The sequence below is a fragment of the Mercenaria mercenaria genome, chromosome 18 (genome assembly GCF_021730395.1).
Source record: "Mercenaria mercenaria strain notata chromosome 18, MADL_Memer_1, whole genome shotgun sequence".
Classification (NCBI taxonomy): domain Eukaryota; kingdom Metazoa; phylum Mollusca; class Bivalvia; order Venerida; family Veneridae; genus Mercenaria; species Mercenaria mercenaria.
The window spans coordinates 17807844-17828799 of record NC_069378.1 but is presented as its reverse complement, the minus strand read 5'-3'; the positions used below and the strand labels follow the sequence as shown (position 1 = coordinate 17828799).

At 34.7% G+C, this 20956-nt stretch overlaps 1 protein-coding gene across 1 annotated transcript in view; it reads right to left on the bottom strand.

Moving 5' to 3' along the window:
- Positions 1 to 805: 805 nt before the first annotated feature.
- The window catches only part of LOC128550768 (importin subunit beta-1-like), a 30017-nt gene continuing 9866 nt past the window's right edge, over positions 806 to 20956 (bottom strand). The window contains 18 exon segments of the mRNA XM_053530515.1: positions 806 to 974; positions 1264 to 1378; positions 1841 to 1946; positions 2554 to 2697; positions 3247 to 3354; positions 3897 to 3979; positions 4762 to 4909; positions 5233 to 5304; positions 5904 to 5975; positions 7482 to 7557; positions 7999 to 8129; positions 8608 to 8852; positions 9713 to 9884; positions 10469 to 10570; positions 10992 to 11102; positions 15082 to 15222; positions 20125 to 20179; positions 20181 to 20195. Coding sequence (XP_053386490.1) covers positions 806 to 974; positions 1264 to 1378; positions 1841 to 1946; positions 2554 to 2697; positions 3247 to 3354; positions 3897 to 3979; positions 4762 to 4909; positions 5233 to 5304; positions 5904 to 5975; positions 7482 to 7557; positions 7999 to 8129; positions 8608 to 8852; positions 9713 to 9884; positions 10469 to 10570; positions 10992 to 11102; positions 15082 to 15222; positions 20125 to 20179; positions 20181 to 20195 — 2065 coding nt within the window.

The following is a 20956-nucleotide window of genomic DNA, read 5'->3' as shown; positions in this document are numbered from 1 at the left end:
TAGGGAGTCAATGGCGCAGTGGTTAGCAGGTTGGACTACAATGCCAGCGGTCCGGGTTCGTTTCCCGGCTGCTGCTGATATCCAGTGTAATTTTCAGTGCTGGGTGATTTACTTAAATTGGTACTGTTTCCAGCAGTATCGTCCTAGGCTGGACGCTGGGGCCTGCCGTGGGCTTGGCTGGAAATAGGTTGTTCCATCCATTCCAGGAGGGGACTTTTATTTTTTGTTTTGTTTTGTTTTGGTTTTAACGCCGTTTTTCAACAGTATTTCAGTCATGTAACGGCGGGCAGTTAACCTAACCAGTGTTCCTGGATTCTGTACCAGTACAAACCTGTTCTCCGCAAGTAACTGCCAACTTCCCCACATGAATTATCAGAGGTGGAGGACTAATGATTTCAGACACAATGTCGTTTATCAAATAGTCACGGAGAACATACGCCCCGCCCGAGGATCGAACTCGCGACCCTGCGATCCGTAGACCAACGCTCTTACCTACTGAGCTAAGCGGGCGGGCTGGGACTTTTATTGACTACCCACGTTAAACAAGAAACTTTAGAAACATGCATAGGTCACTGGCTAAATGCATGCTCAATTTCATAACACTTATTCATTTATTTAAATCAAACTCCATGAAACTTGGTTAAAAAGTACATTGATGCCAGATAAACTGCGGTAACCAAATGAATTTGACAACTGACTATATTCAAGAAAGGCACATTAGCACTGAACAGTAATGTGAACAATTTTCCATTTTTTCTTAAAATGGCTAGAAACTCTTTTGCAAGTGCAAAGCTGCACGTCAAACTTACCAGGACTGTGCAGCGTTTTTCAATTTCCTGATTTCTTTAGTTGCCCAGGTGGATAATGTTTTACATTTTGTGGCCTTTGACCTTCTTCCTTTTGTAAGAAGACCCGTTATTGGTTCTTTATCAACCAATGGTAAAATGCTGGCACCAAAGGTCGAACAAAGATCTCTGTAAAAGAACAGAAAAAAAGTAGCTTTGACAAATTAAAGATTTCTTATGCTTATAACGAGTTTCATCAGAAATGAACTGCTAAATGATATTTGCAAAAAGAGTATACCTTGTAGTTCGCTATTCAATCCATTTGCTGAAATTTCATTTGTAACTCTTACTTTTACCAAATCATTTCTAATCAAACAAAAATGTGTCAGCTTGCAAGATAAATGGCCCCAATTCAAAATACGAGACATTGCCAATTAATAAGACATTAAAGTTAGAAGTTTATAATCTTGATACGTACCCTATTAACCCGCAGCATGCTGATACATTACTATCACTATGATCTTCATCAAGGGCTATGTGTTCTATGAATGATATCATGTGGCCCACATGTGGTTGGAGCAGAGCAACATCAGCTGTAATAAAGACATTACGCTGGTGAAAAGTTTAAAAGAAAAAGAAAAAAACATGTGCAGATCTGAACATCTCAAAGCTCCCAAAAATACATAGTAAGCAAAGTAGTTTGCAATTTTTTTTTACTATGAACCAGATAATGAGAACTGCCCCAAGTTTTGAAGAAAAATTTGCCATGAGAAACTACTTCTGACTGGTTAAATGAAGCTGTTATATGTAAGTAGAACCTGTTTTAGACAAGCATTTGTCTTCATCATACTTCTGCATGAACTTTTAACTTGTATGAACAAAAGCTGAGCCATCATTCCATGCCTGCACAAAGGCTATTTAACAAATACATAAAGGGACCTAGCAAAGACAGGCTGCAAAGGTATTCTGCAATAAATTCTTTAAGAGCCAAATTTATTAAAGTTGAAAATTCACTGAATATACTGGCAGCAAAAAAACTCCAAGCGAAGACTTACGATTAGGCGACTCGCTGTCTCCTTTCAATCCCTGAACCATGCCAGTATAGGCTTCTAAACAACCCTCACGTAGTTCATTCAAATAATCTATCATGTCATAATCAGTCTGAAATGAAACAACATGAAAATATGTTTACCCTGCAAAATTTCTTAAGAACTGGTCCATCATTCAAATTTGGCAGAACCACTTGTCATCCAAAGGGGTGTTCACTGAAAATTTACTGACTGAATAGTGAACAGTGCAGTCCATGTACTTAACTCTGATACACTGGTGACAGAGTTGTTAATTGTAAATTTCTACATAAGTAGCTGATCTTGGTCCGCACTAGTTGCAAATGCAGAATCACTTGCCGCCAGCAGACTAAAGGTTAATGTGAGTTGGCATAAGGGGCACCTTTTAAATACTGACTGCGGAGTGTAATTGAAGATATGGTTGGATGAACAGATTTTTCATGTTGATACAATCCGTATTCCAGTGTTTCTGATTTTGTATCCAGAACACGTTTTTAATCTTGGGACTTGAGAATACATGTCCCACTTCCAGTCAGAAACAATGCCTGCTTTATATGATTATAACATTTAAAACTAATACTCTACGCAATGTCTTATAAGTGTCATCTTTAATACCTTTTCTTAGAAATATAACACTAACTTAGAAAATTTCATACCAGTAATACATACAATAAGAGTGCAATTAGATGGACTGTAATTACCTTATCAACTTGAGCTTGTGTTGCCTGCTGGAGCGTGGTCAATACAACTTCCAAATAGTTTTTAAAGTAAGGACCAACTGCCAGTGCTATATCACCAAAAACTGAGAGTATCTGAGGCTTCACAGATCTATGCACACCAACATTCTGAAACATACAATCACATCTCAATTAGAAGGTCCAGTTCAACTGTTAGCTACCTACATCATAATACTTTAATAATTTCAAACCACAGATGATATAACAAAGAAATCTGCATCTTTGCTTAAGTTATCAGGGGTTTCATAAAGGGTCTGGGAACAGCGATTTCCCATCATAGTGGTCTTAAGCCCCATTTACTTTTCCTCTAGCAAATAAAGTTCTAAATGCAAGAACCCACAGACCCTGCACTACTTGGCAACTTCTATCTTCTTCAATATCAATGAAACCCTTGAGTTATACAATAGTGGTCAGTACCAACTTGTACTCCAATAGAGTCAACTTCCCCACATTAATCAAAAGAGAAGGACAAATTGCCTTAGACATAGTGCCGTCTTCTGTCAAATCATCACAGGGAAAATTCAATCTGGAGCTGGAACCCAGGAAATGTCCATTTGTAGTCTTACCTAAACTTGAGCTTGAATTAAACAGAACTTCTAGCTCTTAAAACATAACTTCGTCTGAAAATGTAACACAAGATAATTCTGCAGAACTTACCCCAAGGTTTTCTAGTAGTAACATCATAATCTCATCACAGTATGGCAGGATTTTCTGACCGAGTGCACGACTCAAATCACCAACTAACCCAACAGCAGCTATACACACCTGAAATAAATCGAACAGTCCAGTCTCTTTTGTATTTATTTTCGATTCAATACACCATGTCAGGCGATGAACTTATTGAGTAAGTTTAGTTTCATATTAAATGGCAATGTCCTTACAGACATGCTTCAATATCAATTTTCGCTTAATTTGAAATCACTCTGACTTGGTTATAAATTACATCATTTCCAAGTTTTAAGTTCATGGTAATTGTACTGATCTATAAATGCACAGCTTAATGCAATGAAATTTGCAAATTAAATGCATTTTATTCATATACTGTAAAAGCATATATTTTCACTAGGTCAAAATTTCACAAATTTGAAATACTGAGTATGTTTACTGGGTTTAATATTCACGAAATTGTAAAAATGGTATCATACTTGAATTTGAATTATAATACGAGAGAATATTTACACAAGGATGAGTTTTCGCAACATGTAGGGCCTTGCAAATATAGCAAAAATTAAACCCTCACGAAAATTTCTACTTATACAGTATACAAATGTAAGAACTAAGCAGAAATTGCCAAGATTTATGAATACCTGGTACTCTGCATGATTCTTGAGGGCCAGGAACAGGAATGGTTTGAAGGCATCCATGTACTTCAAGAAGTTCTCACTTAAAACTGTAAGTATATAAATAGAGGATATTACTTAAGAATTTTTTCATCTTGAATTTGTTTAACAAGTTGAATAAAATAATAAAAGCTCTGTCGAGCATTAACTTCTATTAATTTTATTAAACACGTTTAACAAATTCAATGTGAAAAGACACAAATGTAATGTTCTTTTTATTACATGTAAGACTTCTTTCAGTTGAAACATCAAAGTTTCTCCTTTCTATACATCAAGTCAATTCGACCAATGTCTCCTATACCTAAAACAACGTCAATATCAAAGCTTTATTACACTAGTGTAATACCAACATTATGTAATGGCTTTATATGTCAAACGTATGATAATACTTTTATGTAACAGGTTTCTTTATCTGTATGCTGCTTAAACCTGCAGATTTCTTCAACACAGTTATAATTACATTTCAGCAGTTTTAATTACATATCTTGACTAAAGTCCATATTAGGCAAAATATCTGGTAAGTAAATAAGATGGACTACAATTCGCTATTAAAACTGTATACCATGATGATAAATAACAATTTGCAGGTCTACAACATAATGTCTTCATTTTATCATATATATTCTCAACATCAAATTTCTTTTGAAATAAATATGTATGATGATTAACCCTACTGAACTGAAACTACCAACAGTAACCATTGCTTTTCATCATAAATTTGAACAAATACATTAAATGATGTAAATAATTTAAAATCCCTTGGTGTGTACTAAAGTTGTGTAATAAAAGCTACATTTTTCAACTGAAGAAAAAAACATCAGTAGTTAATCACCTTCAGTAAGAGTGGAAACTGCTAACAAAGCATCTTCCTGAACACCTCCGGATTTTCCAGTAGATGACTGGAACATGCGTAACAATGTGCTCATGATCTGGTCAGAGATCTGTGGTGCATCATCTGATGTAACTTTTCTTAATACACTCTGTCAAACACAAGCAAATTAATCAAGTTCATTTTTCGAAGTAAATAATTTTTTCATTCATAGCAAGCATTTAGATTTCAATTAATCAGCACTTTGCAGATTTAAACTGCTGACATCACCATCAAGTATATTCATACATAAAACAGATGTGTCAAGTCCTTTTGTGTTCTAATCAATTTTTACACATTTACAATTAAAGTATTTTGAAAACCGATTATTTTCTTGACAGTAAATTTTATCAATTCATGCATTTCTTTACACCAAAATTGTGCTCTTGTTTGTAAAAATCAAAAGGCTTTTCAGAAACAGGTAAGCTTACTGACCTGTAAAGTGGCACATAAAAGGGATGTCAAATCGTTGTATTGTGATCTATCTGAAGACATTTGTATATCATTCTGCAAAGAAAAACAACTACATGTATGATTTACTATATTTTGTTTATTTATTGTGCAAGTTACATTGATATCGCTCAGTTAATCTATTCTGTAACTTTCCAACTGACAGAAGACCCAAAGTGCTCCCCCTGAGCATTAATTCTGGTACAAGTGTTAATACACAGACTTCCCATAAGCTAGCTTGATGGCATCCTCAAAAGAAATAATTCTATTATTTTCGAAGTTTGAACCCACAGCATTAAGGGGCAACTGATTTGACCTTAAACACTCTGCCATAGAGATCAGGAACAAAAGTAACAACAAATTAAACGCAATAAATCCAGGATATAACGTTAACCAATAATGTTTCTTCATCAAACTAATTTACATCCTTCATATATATGGAAGAAAAAGCACGCTTAAAAAAGTTTCAAAACTAAATGATCAGGCAATTTCAAAGCAATAAAAATTATAACATCTTCCTTCAAGCTAATTACTTTTAACCGAAATAAAACTGCGGCTATATAAATCATTTAAAATTCCATTTGTGAAGACTGTAAGCTATATTATGCAATAAACCGAAAACTTCAAGAAATTATTGTCTACCATATATTAATTACCTCCATCTGAAGAACTCTTTCTAATTTTTCTAGGACTAACACAAGTGTTCGTAAAACTATCTGATAACAATCCTGGAAAAAAAATAACAATCAGATGCAGAGTATTATAGACAAAGACAACAAATGAATTTCATTATTCTGCTTCAGGATCAACATTTACTTTAATTTTAGGACAAATTATTTCAATAAATAAACAATTTAAGTCTTATTGAATTTTTTCATTATAAGGTGCTTTGGTATTTATTTATTGCCCAGACTTGCATCACAACTTCACAATTATTGCAACCTTCCAGCTTTTCACGGTGGAGGAAGACCCAAGGTGTCCCAGCAACTTTCTTTCAGGCACCTGCAGGCACCTGTGTAGAACGGTTAGAACCAACAACCTTCCATAAGCCAGTTTGATCAAGGAGGTCCTAATAATCAGTCATTAAAACTATTTACTGATGTTTACATGCTTACATTTTTAAAAGAATGACAAGGCATTTAATGCAGATTTTAGTTAAGCTAGCACAAACATATATTCTATTACTCAAAGTTAAATACTTCCTTTCTTTGAAAATTCAGAGAAACATTTCATAATGTTTTTCTCATTTTCTTAGATATCACATTATTTGCCAGAAAACTCAAGACGCTTAACTGGTAGTCTGAATACAGAGCTAGCAGACATAGCATTATTTTCTGAACTGCAAATCAAGAGATATGGAACCTGGCTAAGAATGCCCATTTTGTGATGCTGAAGAGTTTGAGAGCATTCAATACCTGCTTACTTGCAAATCTTTCACCAACATTTCTCAGTCAGAAGTGATATAACTTTGCCAAAATGTATGCCAGAGATATTTAATCTGCCAAGTGAGGTTATCTCACGATGCTGAACATGTTTGCAGTATTTGAAAACATTTGATCAAGTAGTTTCTAGGAAGCAAGCTGTCATGCAAAACGTTCAAAACGTTTGTTAAATTTTCAAATGGGAGCACAATTTTGACAGAAGACAAAGAGTTATGTTACTTGCTCTGTGAGGTCATCTTATGAAAAAGACCTAGGTATGATCCGAAAGCATTTGGCAAAGTAGTTTCAGAGAAACTTGCTAACCTTCAGAACTTCAACAAAGATGTTCAAGTTTAAAAGGGGCATAATTTTAACAAACAGTTATGTAACTTTTCCTGTGTGGTCAACCCATTATGCTGAAGGATTGTGTTAAATTTAAAAGCATTTGACTTATTAGTGGTTTTACAGGAACCTCCTTAAATGCAAAACTTAGATGATGCAGACACAGACACTGAAAAGTCACAACAAAAGCTCTCATATTTGAAAACAAGAGCTGTCACTAACGGTGACAAATGCCCCCGCAGCACCTTGACCTTGAACTTTGACCCCAAAGTCAATAGGGGCCGTGAACTCAATAAGTACTATCAGCATGTGAAGCTTGAAGGTCCTGGGTGCAGTGGGTCACGAGTAAAGTGCCTTCATGCAAAAAGTTAACGTTGTGACGCACTAACGGACGGACAGTTGAAAACTAATATGCCTCCCTTCGGGGGGATAATAAAAATGTCAAAATAGTCAAGCTATAAACTTCTTTACCTTTGTACTATTTTTCATCATTTCCATGATAGCCTCATACGCTGCATTTCTTAAATTATTCTGGTTGCCATCAGGTCTGAAACAGGAATATACACTTACTTTCTAAATACAGAAACAAAACATTACTTTTATAAATGTGTGTGTTGTGGAAAAATATGCCCATCATGACCCCATGTGTTAACATAAATCCTAAATCCCCCTTTTTAACAGGCCACTTAAAGCTGTATTTAAATTTATGGAGAACATTTCAGTAAATGATCACAATGCTAGATTATAAGATACATTTGTACCTAACCCCAAAGTCAGGGAACAATTTTTACAAAGCAATCCCTCTTCCATCAGGCACTGCTACCGATTCTTCCCATGTAAAAGGCTCAAAACGGACAACATATAGATAAATAAATAAATACACTAATGGCTTAGTAAGTAAGAGTGAAAATTAAATAAAACTTAAGAAATCAATAAACCCTTAACAATCCATCTTCCAAAAGATTCAGGTTATCATACAACAACTCACCTGTCTGCGGTTTGCATAAGCTTATGTACAATTTGTTCAAAATATGATGATAAACAGCAAGTAGCAGGATCTGACCCATCTTCTGGTTGTTCAGCATTCTCAAAGGCAGCTTCTGCTAAACTGGAAAATGCCTGAAAACATACAAAACTTTATCAATGAACTTTTCGACTATTAAATTTGGCTTCATCACAAGATTTCAAATTAAGTCAGACTGACATATGTGCATAAGTTGATAAAAACACAGTAGATACAAAATCCATGCATGGTGGCATACTGGCATCTTAAAAATACATTATCTAATTATGCAGCAAAAACATGTCCTTTTTCCATCTGTTTTGGGAAATGTGCAGGGCTAATAAGTACAGGAAAATACCACCAAATTAAGTTTTTCATAAATATATTATACCATGAAAGAAAATGGGTTTTAAACATATTCTCATGTGTTACATATTGTTTTGGATAGAGTATGTATTTATTTTTCTGAAGAGGATTTTTGTCAAAAATAAGAAAAAACATACTTTTGAGACAGGAATGGGGCTGAATTTCTGCCAAATATCTCTACTGGCTTGAGTGCTCCTTTCCATAAATATTTTCAAGTCACCTACTTACCCAGCAAACATTGCTAGCCACTCTGGGTTCTGTTTCTAATCCTTGCACAAGGGCATGTAATAATGGATTTAAAAACTGTTCATTTATCACTGCTTCAGGCAAGATTTCACACACGCGTCCTATTGTCCATGCACCAGTATCGCGAACAATTACACTTGGATCTTTTAAACTTTCTATCAACATAGGTAAAGCTTGATCAACTAGTTGTTTTAATGTTGTTGGATCTGGTCCCTCTAATATAGAACCTAAAACAGAATGGCAAATTGATAGTTAATATACATAAAACATTCATCAGCATAATATACTAGTGTTTGCCAAGGGCAATTTTTTCCCCAATGATATCTCTCAAATACTGCAAAATCATTAAAATTTCAAAATTGCTATTCTGTTGGGACATCTATTTCAGGATTTGAAATTTTAAGTGTAATATTAAACGTTTTAGCAAAACAGGATTTTTGTTTTAATAGTCGTAGAGGTTTGATTTCTTGGTTTAAATCTACAACAATTTCAGCAAAGCAAAATCATTAAAATTTCAAAATTGCTACACTGTTGGGACATATATTTCAGGATTTGAAATTTTAAGCGTAATATTAAACATTTTAGCAAAACGGGATTTTTGTTTTAATAGTCGTAGAGGTTTGATTTCTTGGTTTAAATCTACAACAATTTCAGCAAAAGCAAAATCATTAAAATTCCAAAATTGCTACTCTGTTGGGACATATATTTCAGGATTTGAATTTTTAAGCGTAATACTAAACATTTTATCTAAACAGGATTTTTGTTTCAATAGCCGAGGTTCGATTTCTTGATTTAAATCTACAACAATTTCAGCGAAAACAAGTCCCCTATAATTAATGATTTCAATGTACCCCTAAAATCCTTCCAAGCAATTAACATTGGCAATTACTCATTAATTTATTACTTCAAAAAAAACCACATAGCTTATATTTACCACATTCTTCTAAAAGGTTCTTTCACCTAAGTTATGATCATCAAAAGTACTGACCAATACTATATTGCAGAAAACAAGTTACTGACAATTTTACAAATTTCAAGCAGTGCGCTGCCTTTGGTACAATACTTATCATCTTCAGATGAAACATACCGAAAGCCATGACAGATGCATCCCTAAATCTCCAGTCTTCATGATGTATATTGTCTTTTACAAATGGGAGTACATGTTGTATGATGTCATCCTCGCAACACGTGGCCATCAACATCAAACAGACACCTGCTGCTTTACATGGATTCCATTCATCATCATCATCAAATTCTTCCTATAATATATTCAATAATGTTATCACTGTATAATCACAAACTTAGTTCTGCTAAATCTTGGGATGCCAAAACCAGGTATTTCAATATTGTACTCAGGGGGCAAAAAAAAGAAGAGAATCATGTGGAATATAAACAAAGTTGTTCATTTGCCATGTTTTGTTTTTGTTAGGTTCAACATCACTTGGACACAGTTTTTTATCCTATAGCCACATACAAGCTTTTGATGGAAGAAAGACCTCCAGTACATCTCTGGATATAAATATTTCATTGGGTAGAATCACCAACCTTTCTTAAGTGAGCTGGCAATTTTTACATAAAATCAATTTAACACCCCAACCAAGGTTTCAAACCCACAAAGGCCCCATGAGGTACCTACCATTTCGTAAACTTTTAAGGAACATGCTTTTATAATGAGCTACAAGTGACTGACATGTCTACATGAAATATGAAGGTACAAATTACTCTACACTCTTACTTGCACTTAAGTTTACAGGGATTCTTAAAATTTGCAATAAGCCTGCTTTTTCAACTGTACAAAATACTTTATAAGATTAGGCATAATACGATTATGATAACAACCTACCTGTTTGGTAAGACAAGCCAGTAAAATAGGAACAAGGTATTGTAGAGCGCCTTTGGCATAAAATCTGCTCGTTCTTTCTGGTGGTTTACCCGCTTCTGCTGCCTGTAGCAAAATATGACAAACTATTTCATTTCTAACTGATAAATTGATTAACTTTTACCATTACAGAGAACAACTGCCCAACATGTACTACTAACTGGGTTATCCAATATATAAATGCAGCATTAAATCTGAATCACTACTTCAATAATATTACATTAAACTACACTTTGAGCCAGAGGAAATACGTTTCTTTTGTCGATCAATATACCATTTCTGAACAGTATTTCAATTGTTCTGGCAGTCAATCTTAAGTATTTGTGCTTTTTATACCAGTATTAACCTGTTCTCCAAATCATGGCATGTAAGTGATATAGTTCTGAGCAATTCCGTAGCAGTATTCACTTTCTTTTTTTCCCCTCTGTAATTAAATGCAACAACTTCTGAAAAAGGAACAATGCAGTTTACTATTAAATGGTTTTACCTCTGAAAGTTCTATTGCTAGATCAACTTCCTCATCACAGACAGTGGACCAAAACTCAATACCTTGTAGTGCTATGTCGTCAACATCTGATTTCATTGCCTCCATTGTTATCTGAAACACAAATCAGGGGTGTAAAATTCCACTCGCCCGCTCGCATTGGCGAGTTAAGGTCTGGATAGGACGAGTGGATCTCGCTGTATACTCGACCGATCGGGCGAGTGGTTTTTACGTCGTAGCTTTAATGAAATTCAGAAATTACATCTTGAAAAACCTCAACAAACTTTGAGATAGTTCAGTTGCTACTTTGAATGACTGGAATTTAGTCGCGAATCGTAAAGATATCAAAACGTCATGCCGGTATTTTTCCATTCCGAGAGCACGTGCGACCTGTCGTAATATCAATTTTACACTTCTGTTACTTTTGTTTATCGACACGTACACAAAAAACGTGCGTAGTGCATTCATTTTTTAACATTATCGCTTCAGTTTTTTAACATCGCTTGAGAAGCAATACAATTTGAATTCTACTACGATTTCAATAAAATATCGACGGAAATTTAAGCAAATTTGTATGAAAACGGTTGAATTTTCATATAATCATTTGTTAAACAGCGCGATCTTAATTACTGATTTCTTTCTAAGAGAAAATAAGTGATACATACTATGGGCATAAAATTCGGACTTTTGACCAGAAGGAACAAAAAAACAGAATTAAAAAAATCTTAAATAATGAAAAAGCGGCAGTAATTTAATTTCATTGAGTAAAACGATTTTTTTTCGGTAAAAAGGTTTCTGTTAGTGCGGCGGAATAGGTTACGTGACTTCGTGGACGTAAATAGAAATGTGGTTTAAAAATAAAACAAAATGATGTTGTTGCGGTTTTTAACAGTTTTAAATGAATCTTTGTACATGTGTTTTTTTCATAAAATATTCTTCTCAAACGATAATGTAAATTCCTTGAGGGCAAATAGGTCACATGGCGCGAAAACTGTAATATGACGTAATGCCATGACAATCTCGTGCAACAATACCGCTTTGATCTCCACTTCAGATGTCATGATACCGACACACTTTTAGCTCTTTGAGAGGATGTTAATTGATGATGAAAACAGGCCTTTTACTTAGTTTATCAACAGAATAATTACCGATGATCATCAACTTTTTTTTTCGCTTTCAAGACGGGTAGGTGGATGATGATTGTTGTGTCCATATTTTTAGGACACTTTTCAAAATAATTATTTTTCGGGAAATAAGTCTTGAGAAAATGAAAATAACTGATGTTTAATACTTTCCTGACACTTTGGGAAACTACAGTAGGGGTTAGACTGTGATTATTTTTACTATCGATGCAGTTATTATGGAAAGCAACTTGATGGTGGAGATGACAAAATTAGTGAAAGAAAAATATCTGGTGTGAAAAGGAAATTTAAGAGTAACAAAACTGAATAATCAAAAAGGAAACGTAGTGTACGAGCTATGTATTATGTTTGAAATTTGCTTGTACATAATACTTCTTCCATAAAACGTGACAGTATTAAAAATGTCAATTATTAGGGCGAGTGACTGTCCACTAAGGGCGAGTAGATTTTACCAGCTACTAGTCCTGCAGGGCGAGTGGTGTGAAAAAGAATTTTACAGCCCTGCAAATTCTCCATGATCACTTAATTTCCATGCAAGCCTACTGTTTTGTAATCACTACTTTTAAACAGCTTTATAAAAATGCCCTTTCTTTCTTTGCACGATCACTTTCATCTAATACAAAGATTTTGAAGATTTTGGTGGGTTAAAGATTGGAAAAAAGCCTATAGCATTAAACAAGAGGACCATGATGGTCCTGAATCGCTCACCTATCCCCACATGACCCAGTGTTGAACTGAGTATGACGTCGTTATTTCTATTATTTGACAAAGTGACCTAGTTTTTGAGCACATGTGACCTAGATATCATCAAGATAAAAAATTCTAACCAATTTTCATGAAGATCCATTGAAAAATATGACCTCTAGAGAGGTCACAAGGTTTTTCTATTATTTGACCTAATGATCTAGTTTTTGAAGGCACGTGACCCACTTTTAAACTTGACCTAGATATCATCAAGGTGAACATTCTCACCAATTTTCATGAAGATCTCGTGAAAAATATGGCCTCTAGAGAGGTCTCAAGGTTTTTCTATTTTTCGACCTACTGACCTAGTTTTTGATCGCACATGACCCAGTTACGAATTTGACCTAGATATCATCAAGCTGAACATTCTCACCAATTTTCATGAAGATCCATTGAGAAATATGGCCTCTAGAGACATCACAAGGTTTTTCTATTTTTAGACCTACTGACCTAGTTTTTGATCGCACGTGACCCAGTTTCGAACTTGACCTAGACATCATCAAGATGAACATTCTGACCAATTTTCATGAAGATCTCTTGAAAAATATGGCCTCTAGAGAGGTCACAAGGTTTTTCTATTTTTAGATCTACTGACCTAGTTATTGACCGCACGTGACCAAGTTTCGAACCTGACCTAGATATCATCAAGGTGAACATTCTGACCAATTTTCATAAAGATCCCGTGAAAAATATGGCCTCTAGAGAGGTCACAAAGTTTTTCTATTTTCAGACCAACTGACCTAGTTTTTGACCGCACGTGACCCAGTTTCAAACTTGACCCAGATATCATCAAGGTGAACATTCTGACCAATTTTCATGAAGATCCATTGAGAAATATGGCCTCTAGAGAGGTCACAAGGTTTTTCTATTTTTAGACCTACTGACCTAGTTTTTGACCCCACGTGACCCAGTTTCAAACTCGACTTAGATATCATCAAGGTGAACATTCTGACCAATTTTCATGAAGATCTCATGAAAAATATTGCCTCTAGAGAGGTCACAAGCTTTTTCTATTTTTAGATCCACTGACCTAGTTTTTGATCCCACGTGACCCAGTTTCGAACTTGACCTAGATATCATCAAGGTGAACATTCTGACCAATTTTCATGAAGATCCATTGAAAAATATGGCCTCTAGAGAGGTCACAAGGTTTTTCTATTTTTAGATCTACTGACCTAGTTTTTGACCCCACGTGACCCAGTTTCGAACTTGACCTAGATATCATCAAGGTGAACATTCTGACCAATTTTCATGAAGATCTATTGAGAAATATGGCCTCTAGAGAGGTCACAAGGCTTTCTATTTTTAGACCTACTGACCTAGTTTTTGACCGCACGTAAACCAGTTTTGAACTTGACCTAGATATCATCAAGATGAACATTTTGACCAATTTTCATGAAGATCTCATGAAAAATATGGCCTCTAGAGAGGTCACAAGGTTTTTCTATTTTTAGATCTACTGACCTAGTTTTTGACCGCACATGACCCAGTTTCGAACTTGACCTAGATATCATCAAGATGAACATTCTGACTAACTTTCATAAAGATCCCATGAAAAATGTGACCTCTAGAGTGATCACAAGCAAAAGTTTACGCACGCACGGACGACGAACGCCACGCGATCACAAAAGCTCACCTTGTCACTTTGTGACAGGTGAGCTAAAAATGCAAGTTTTCTGGACTGACATTCTATCAAGATTATTCACCTTTTCTAAGAGACATTAATTTATAGGCAACAATCTTTCCTTTCAGCTGTAACTTCTTTTCGCAGTTATGCCTTTTCTGACCAACTATTGATATGAACTTAAGTCTGTATTGGAGGATAAATACTGTGGTAAGAATAGCCAATCTGTAAATTTCATTGTTTACTGTTTAGCACCATTTTTCAACAGTATTACAGTCATGTAACTGCAGGCAATTAACCTAACAACATTCCTGGATTCTGTATCAGTACAAACCTGTTCTTTGTAAGTTGTAACTGCCAACGTCCTTGCACGATTCCTAGCTGGTGGACAGAATGACTCCTGACAATCCGTCTGTTACCAAATCATCCTGGAGAAAATGCACCTTGCCAGGGATAAAAATCAGCAATCGGCCCTCCTCCGAGCTAAGCTGGGGGGCCCAAAAAAAATAACAAAAAAAAGACCAAATTTGGCAGAAATTTTTAAAAAAATTACCCATTTTTTTAATGTACAGTATTGCCTTACCAAAAATTAAAGTGGACCCATATATTTTCCATGTTAGAAATATAATGCTGATCTTAACTGACACTCCCAAGCTGCTCTCTAACACGGTTCTTCAGATTGCGTTGCTTCACATACCACTTGCATGATAAAATGTCTTTCTGACTGAAAATACACATGAACATTTTGTTTCCTATGAAAAAAATGGTAACACTAGAACATATTTTTTTTTGTAAATTTTCAGTGTGCAACAAACCTTGTCCTGATCATGCTGAACAAGTGGCTCAATAGCCAAATCAGGCTTAAGGTAGTTCTGATAGTTTGATAATTTGGAAATAATGGCAAAACATTTAAATTTATCTGGATAGTCTTTGTAGAATAAACCCTGGATCGGCATACGAAATGACATTTAAGGTAATGGAACTGTGTTTAAAATTAGAAATGTTACAAAAGTAAAGTATGATATTAAAACTTAAGACAGGTTAAACAAATTCAATTCAAAATAATGTCTTCAATCAGTTTGGGGAAATTGGAATCTTTAAAATCTTGGAATTTTAAAAAAACAAACACACAACTTACATTTCTTTACCATATTAATGACTGAAATTTTTATCTAAAATATGGGATGTAAAATCTATTTTTGAAAAAAATTTATAAAAACGTTTTTTTTCCCTATGTGTAGATGACCTTTATAAAAAAACCAAAATTTTTAAAGTCCGGTAGAAACTAATATTTTTTAAATATGTTGAATTTTCTAAGCATTTTACCATTTTAAGTCAAATTCTACATAAAAGAAATTTTTGTATGATGTGCGAACTACCAAATTTGTTTTTTTTATTCCCCTCCTGCCTTTATTTTCCCAAACATTTTACAAATAATAACCTTTTAGTAAATGATATTATCAAAAAAAATTTGTTCTAGTGCGTCAATTCGTAAAAAAAAAAGCAAAATACTTCAGAAAGGGAAAAAAGCCCCAAAAATTGGCACGCTTTTTTTAAAAGCATTAAAAATTTTTTCTGGGCCCCCATTTGATATCTGTAAAGAGGGCGTTTGGCGGCCTTTTCCCCAAATGGCCCCCCAAAACTCATTTTTCCATGAAATTCAAATAAAAGGTCATTTTTTACATTCCCCCCCAAAATGCACTAAATAAATGTATTAATAAAAAAATCCAAAATTTGCTCAAATGCAAAAAAAACAATTCAAATGATTTATTTCTTTCTTTTTCCCAAGGGAAGGCAAAAATCAAACCTTTTAAAAAATTAGTTTAATTTTCATGTGTAGTTTTCATATTTTAAAGAATTTTTGTTTTAATATTTTAAATTTATATTTTTTCACTTGAATTCCCTCCCAGCAGATATTAAAACTTGTTGTTTTCCTTTTCCAGTATTTAGCCAGATGGGGTTAGGGTTCCCCCTGATGCATTCAATACGTCAGCCTGCAGATTGGGATAGCAAAAACTTTAAATCAGCAGAATTTTCTGTTACTTGGTAAAGGGCAGTGCAGAGAACCCAATGTTTTTTAAATTTTTTCCCTAGGGCAAAAAAATGTTGTTGCTATGGCAACAAATAGTGCACGAATATGAACAAAGTGTCTTGCTTTTTTAAAAAAAGAGGATTGTTTTTGAGAAATTTTAATAGACGGGGGACAAATTGGAACAGGCTTTTATCTTATTTTTCCCTTTTGTACTTTATTTTGCCGTCTTAGTCGGCCCCCATCTTTGCAAATGGGGATTCTTCAAAAACTTAAAAAATTAAAAATTCTAAAGATTTCTTTATGAAATTGTTTATAGATGGGAAAGTAATATGAGAATGTAAAGGTCAATTAACTTAGTCTATATAAAATTGTAGTTTTTTTGCCCCAAAGTACGACAACTCCCCCTTTCAGTTTGGGACTTCAAAAATGCAAGAATAGTTATAGCGACGGCTGTAGGATCAATGAAACAATGTTCCTTTTTAGCACCCCCAGTCAAAAGTCTACGTAATTTTGCTAACGTGTAAAAAAAAAGATAAGCTAAAAAATAAAAAATTTGCTTTTGGAAAATTTTGAAACTATTTGGAAATATATTATTAAAACGTGAGCTGAAATCTGAAAAAAGGGAAATGAAGATACTCTTGTCAGGACACACAAGCCGAGATTGTCGACAACTTTAGTTAATTTGCATAAGGGCATTTAGAGTTTTCAGCACGTTGACAAATTACGTTTCCCGAAAAGACTTTATCGGGTTGAATGCCCTTGAGGAGCTACGGGTCGAGATCGGGTACTTGAGAAAAAAATTATTGGAAAGGTTTCCCAAATATAAAAAGATCTTTGGGGACCCTTTTTTATCTTGACTCGAATTAAGGAAAGTGTAGAACCCCCAAACCCCCATATGTCCCCGCCTGGGGGAACCTTTTTTTATGTTCAAGGGTGTAGCAGACGTGCAGGAATGACTTTATAGCCTATGTGAAAAGATGGAAATCAAGCACTTGACATTTTTTTCTGTAAAAAAGAGTTCGAAACCCTCCTTTATCCCCCAGAAATATAATCGAACAGTTTGCTTGTAGGAAGATGTAGAAAATGATTAAAAGTTGATTCACCGGAAAGCGCGAGGGTATGGTTAGTTTTTTTGCAAGACAGTGTTATTTTACATTGGACTTTTTAAAACTGGAATTTAAAAAGGTAAATAGATAATTTTGTCATCTTAAAAAAACTAGTAATTTAAATTTGGTATTTAAATTGTTTTCAAATGTGCCTGTGTCATTAGAAAATCCTCAAGTCTCAATTTAATTTAATTTTAATTTCAGAAAAAATGCCAAAAATAGATATTAGAGACATTTTTTTTGTAGAAATGATGATTTGCTCTAATCTATACCCCGTTACATCCCCCACGTTCCATTTCTCGTAAAAACTAGGGGGAGCAGTAAGAACTTGTACAATGTGAAGAAATGCAGTAGACTCCGATAAGAACTGTTTAAAAAATTCTTATGGTTTTTTTGGGTGTAGAGAACGCGGTGAAATTTTTGGACATGTTCAAAAAATGTAGTGAGAAGCGGTCTATCAGGGGAAACGTAAGGACTGTAAGATTAACTAAAACCTAGTAGGAATGTACAAGGTGGTGTGGACGGGAAGGCTGCATGGCGTGCTCCTGCGTGTCATTGGGGTTTTCATTGCGTTTTGCTCGTCAAAGGAAGGGGTTTTAATACAGTATCTCGCTTTTGTGCTATGACCATGCTCGGCATGCCCCATTGTGTTACCCCTAAGGGTTTTTATAGTTTTTTCGGTTTTTAACACTCTTGTCACGTTTGCAGAGGTTCTGCCATGATTGGTTCGTTCTGAAATTTTTAAATATGAATCTGGTCCAATTTCCCCCTACTTCGTTTTTAATCGCAAATTTGGGTATCGAACATCATCGGAAAAGCCCATAATATAGATCAGCGCATGGCGTTTAGTGGACTTTTTGGGCCTCCGTATATCCCTTTCCCCTGCTTTTTCTTATTCCCCCGCAGTCTCTCTATAAGACTGTCTTTTTTTTATTGGGGCGTTGGGGGGGGGTGGGGGGTCGTCGTTTATTTTAATTTATGGTTGTTGAGGTAGATGCGGAAAATTTGTAAAATTAACTTGCGAAGAATGGAAAAAAGAGGGATGGCGTAGTAATTTTTGTAGCGAAGAATGAGGAAAAAAGGTGTAAGCATATGGGTTAAAGCTGGTAAGCGAGAGGGCATCTGAGAGTTCTAAAAATGTAGTAAAAAAACACATGGACGTGAGAAGGCCCTGGTAGAAAATTAGTGGAACGGTTTTCACGCCCTGGAACTGGCAAAAGGGTGTTAAAAGCGCGCAGGATGACTTTAGAATGCCATTTTTCGGTTTGTTCCGTCCCCCCGCGTCAAAATTTTCGGAAAACAGTTTTTCTTCATGGTCTTTGTGAGGTGTCAGGGCATTGGCTGTCTTAAGTTTAGACTTAAACTAAAAACCCGTTATGGCAATGTGTACAATTTTACAAAAAAAGAATTTACGGGAATGCAATGTAAAATTTTATTACGTGATCAACCGCAAAGACTTTTTCCCAAGATATAGATGTTGACAGGCCAGGGATGTTCCATGGTCATCCAAAATAATGAATGAATTTATAGTTTTATTAAGTGTCATTGTTTCTTAGGTAATAAATTGAAATGAATCGCAACCTTACAAATTTGATCACAATCTAATGGCAAAGTGAAACAATTTCTTTATTCCTAATACCATTCAGATAAAAAATTGTTTGTCAACTCTGATAATTCGAACACCCTTTTCTTAATCTATCGTGGGTTCCCGACAAAATTTCCTTTTTTAATATATTTTTCGATCTCTCATACTACCCATAATTGTTTAAAATTTAGCGGTCCTGTGGGTTCCGTTACGAAGTTTAAAGTTTTTAATTAATTAATTTACAATTGTTGTAAAATTCTTCCGGGGTGTTGCCCATTTTAAACTTTTGATATGCAATTCCATTAATACTTAAATTTTTATTCATATAAATGCATTATGTTTTCTTTGTTAATAGACATTTTATCCAAGGGAACTTTTTTTTTTTGTTGGAAAAGCGGTTTTTTGTTAATAATTATTTTGGATTTATTTGGCAGGTGGTTTTAGCTTATTTTACTGAGATGTAAGTGTCAATGAAAAATTTTTTATTAATTTAGTATTTTTGAAAAATTATACATATTTGGAGCATCGGTTTTCGGCCATTTGGGTTTTTCGGGTGGGTCTCATGTATTTTTTGTATTTTGCCCCAAAGTAGTTTTGACCCAAATTTCAGCTTTTCCCCTTTTTTGAAGTATTTTTTCACCATTTTACTGTACTATCATCAAGACTTAAATACACGACAAATAAAATTTAAATTGTATTTTCGTATACTTTAATGGAAAAGAAAATTAAAGTAATCTAAAAATTCTAAAGAGAAGTTTCCGTTTGAAAAAATAACATTTTTAGTTTTTTTGATTTTTTTTTTTTTTTCACAGGCCCTTGGGCTATAATATTTTTATCAAACAGACAGTAAAAATTTTTCTGTAGTGGTATAATCAAAAATTTTATTATGCTGTAGGGACCTACCTTTTGAAAAATTGGCTTTTGGGAATTCAAGGAGTTAAGAAGAGCATTTGTTGCGCATTTGAACATTATTACTGAAAATTTAAGCAATCGTAAATTTGATGTAATGTAAAAAACAGGCTGCCACTAATGGCGACAAACCCCCAGGCCCTTTACCCTTTTATGGTGACCCCCAAAATCAGTGGTGTGGTATCAATAGTTTCTAAAAGCTGTGTGGGTGCGGTTTCGCGGTAAAATCCCATGCAAAAAGTTAACGTTGTGACAAAAAAGTTAAAAAAAATATCCTCCCTTCCATTCAAAAATTTTTTTTTTTTTTTTTAAAATTTTTTTTTTTTTTTATAAGTGCCCAAAAACTGTGGGGGAACTTTAAAAACCTTTTGTAGAAGCAAAATGCCCTATCTAAGACTTGAAAATTTTTTTAACAAAGCTCGTAGAAAAAATGGGGAAAGCCCCCCCTTTTGCTTCAGTAATTGCACAAGGCGAAATTATTTGGTCACTGTACATAAAATTTCACTGTTTTGGGGTTTACTGTTTACCGCAAAATCAAAAGGGGGCATCTGGGTCTGATAAACCCCCTATTTAAATTTTTGTGTCCCAGACCCAAGCGTTTAAATTATAACCCGAAAAAATGTTTAATGTTTGGGTCAATGTAACCTTGACCCCCTGGCCTACAGACCCAAAACAAAAAGATTCTCTGTGGGATGACCCAACCCCTTATCAAAATTTCGTGACCCCAACCCAGGTTTGGTTTCATCGGGAAACCCTGTAAAATGTTTGGGTGACTGTGACCTTGACCTTGACCTACTGCCTCAAAAAACAATAGGGGTATCGCTGA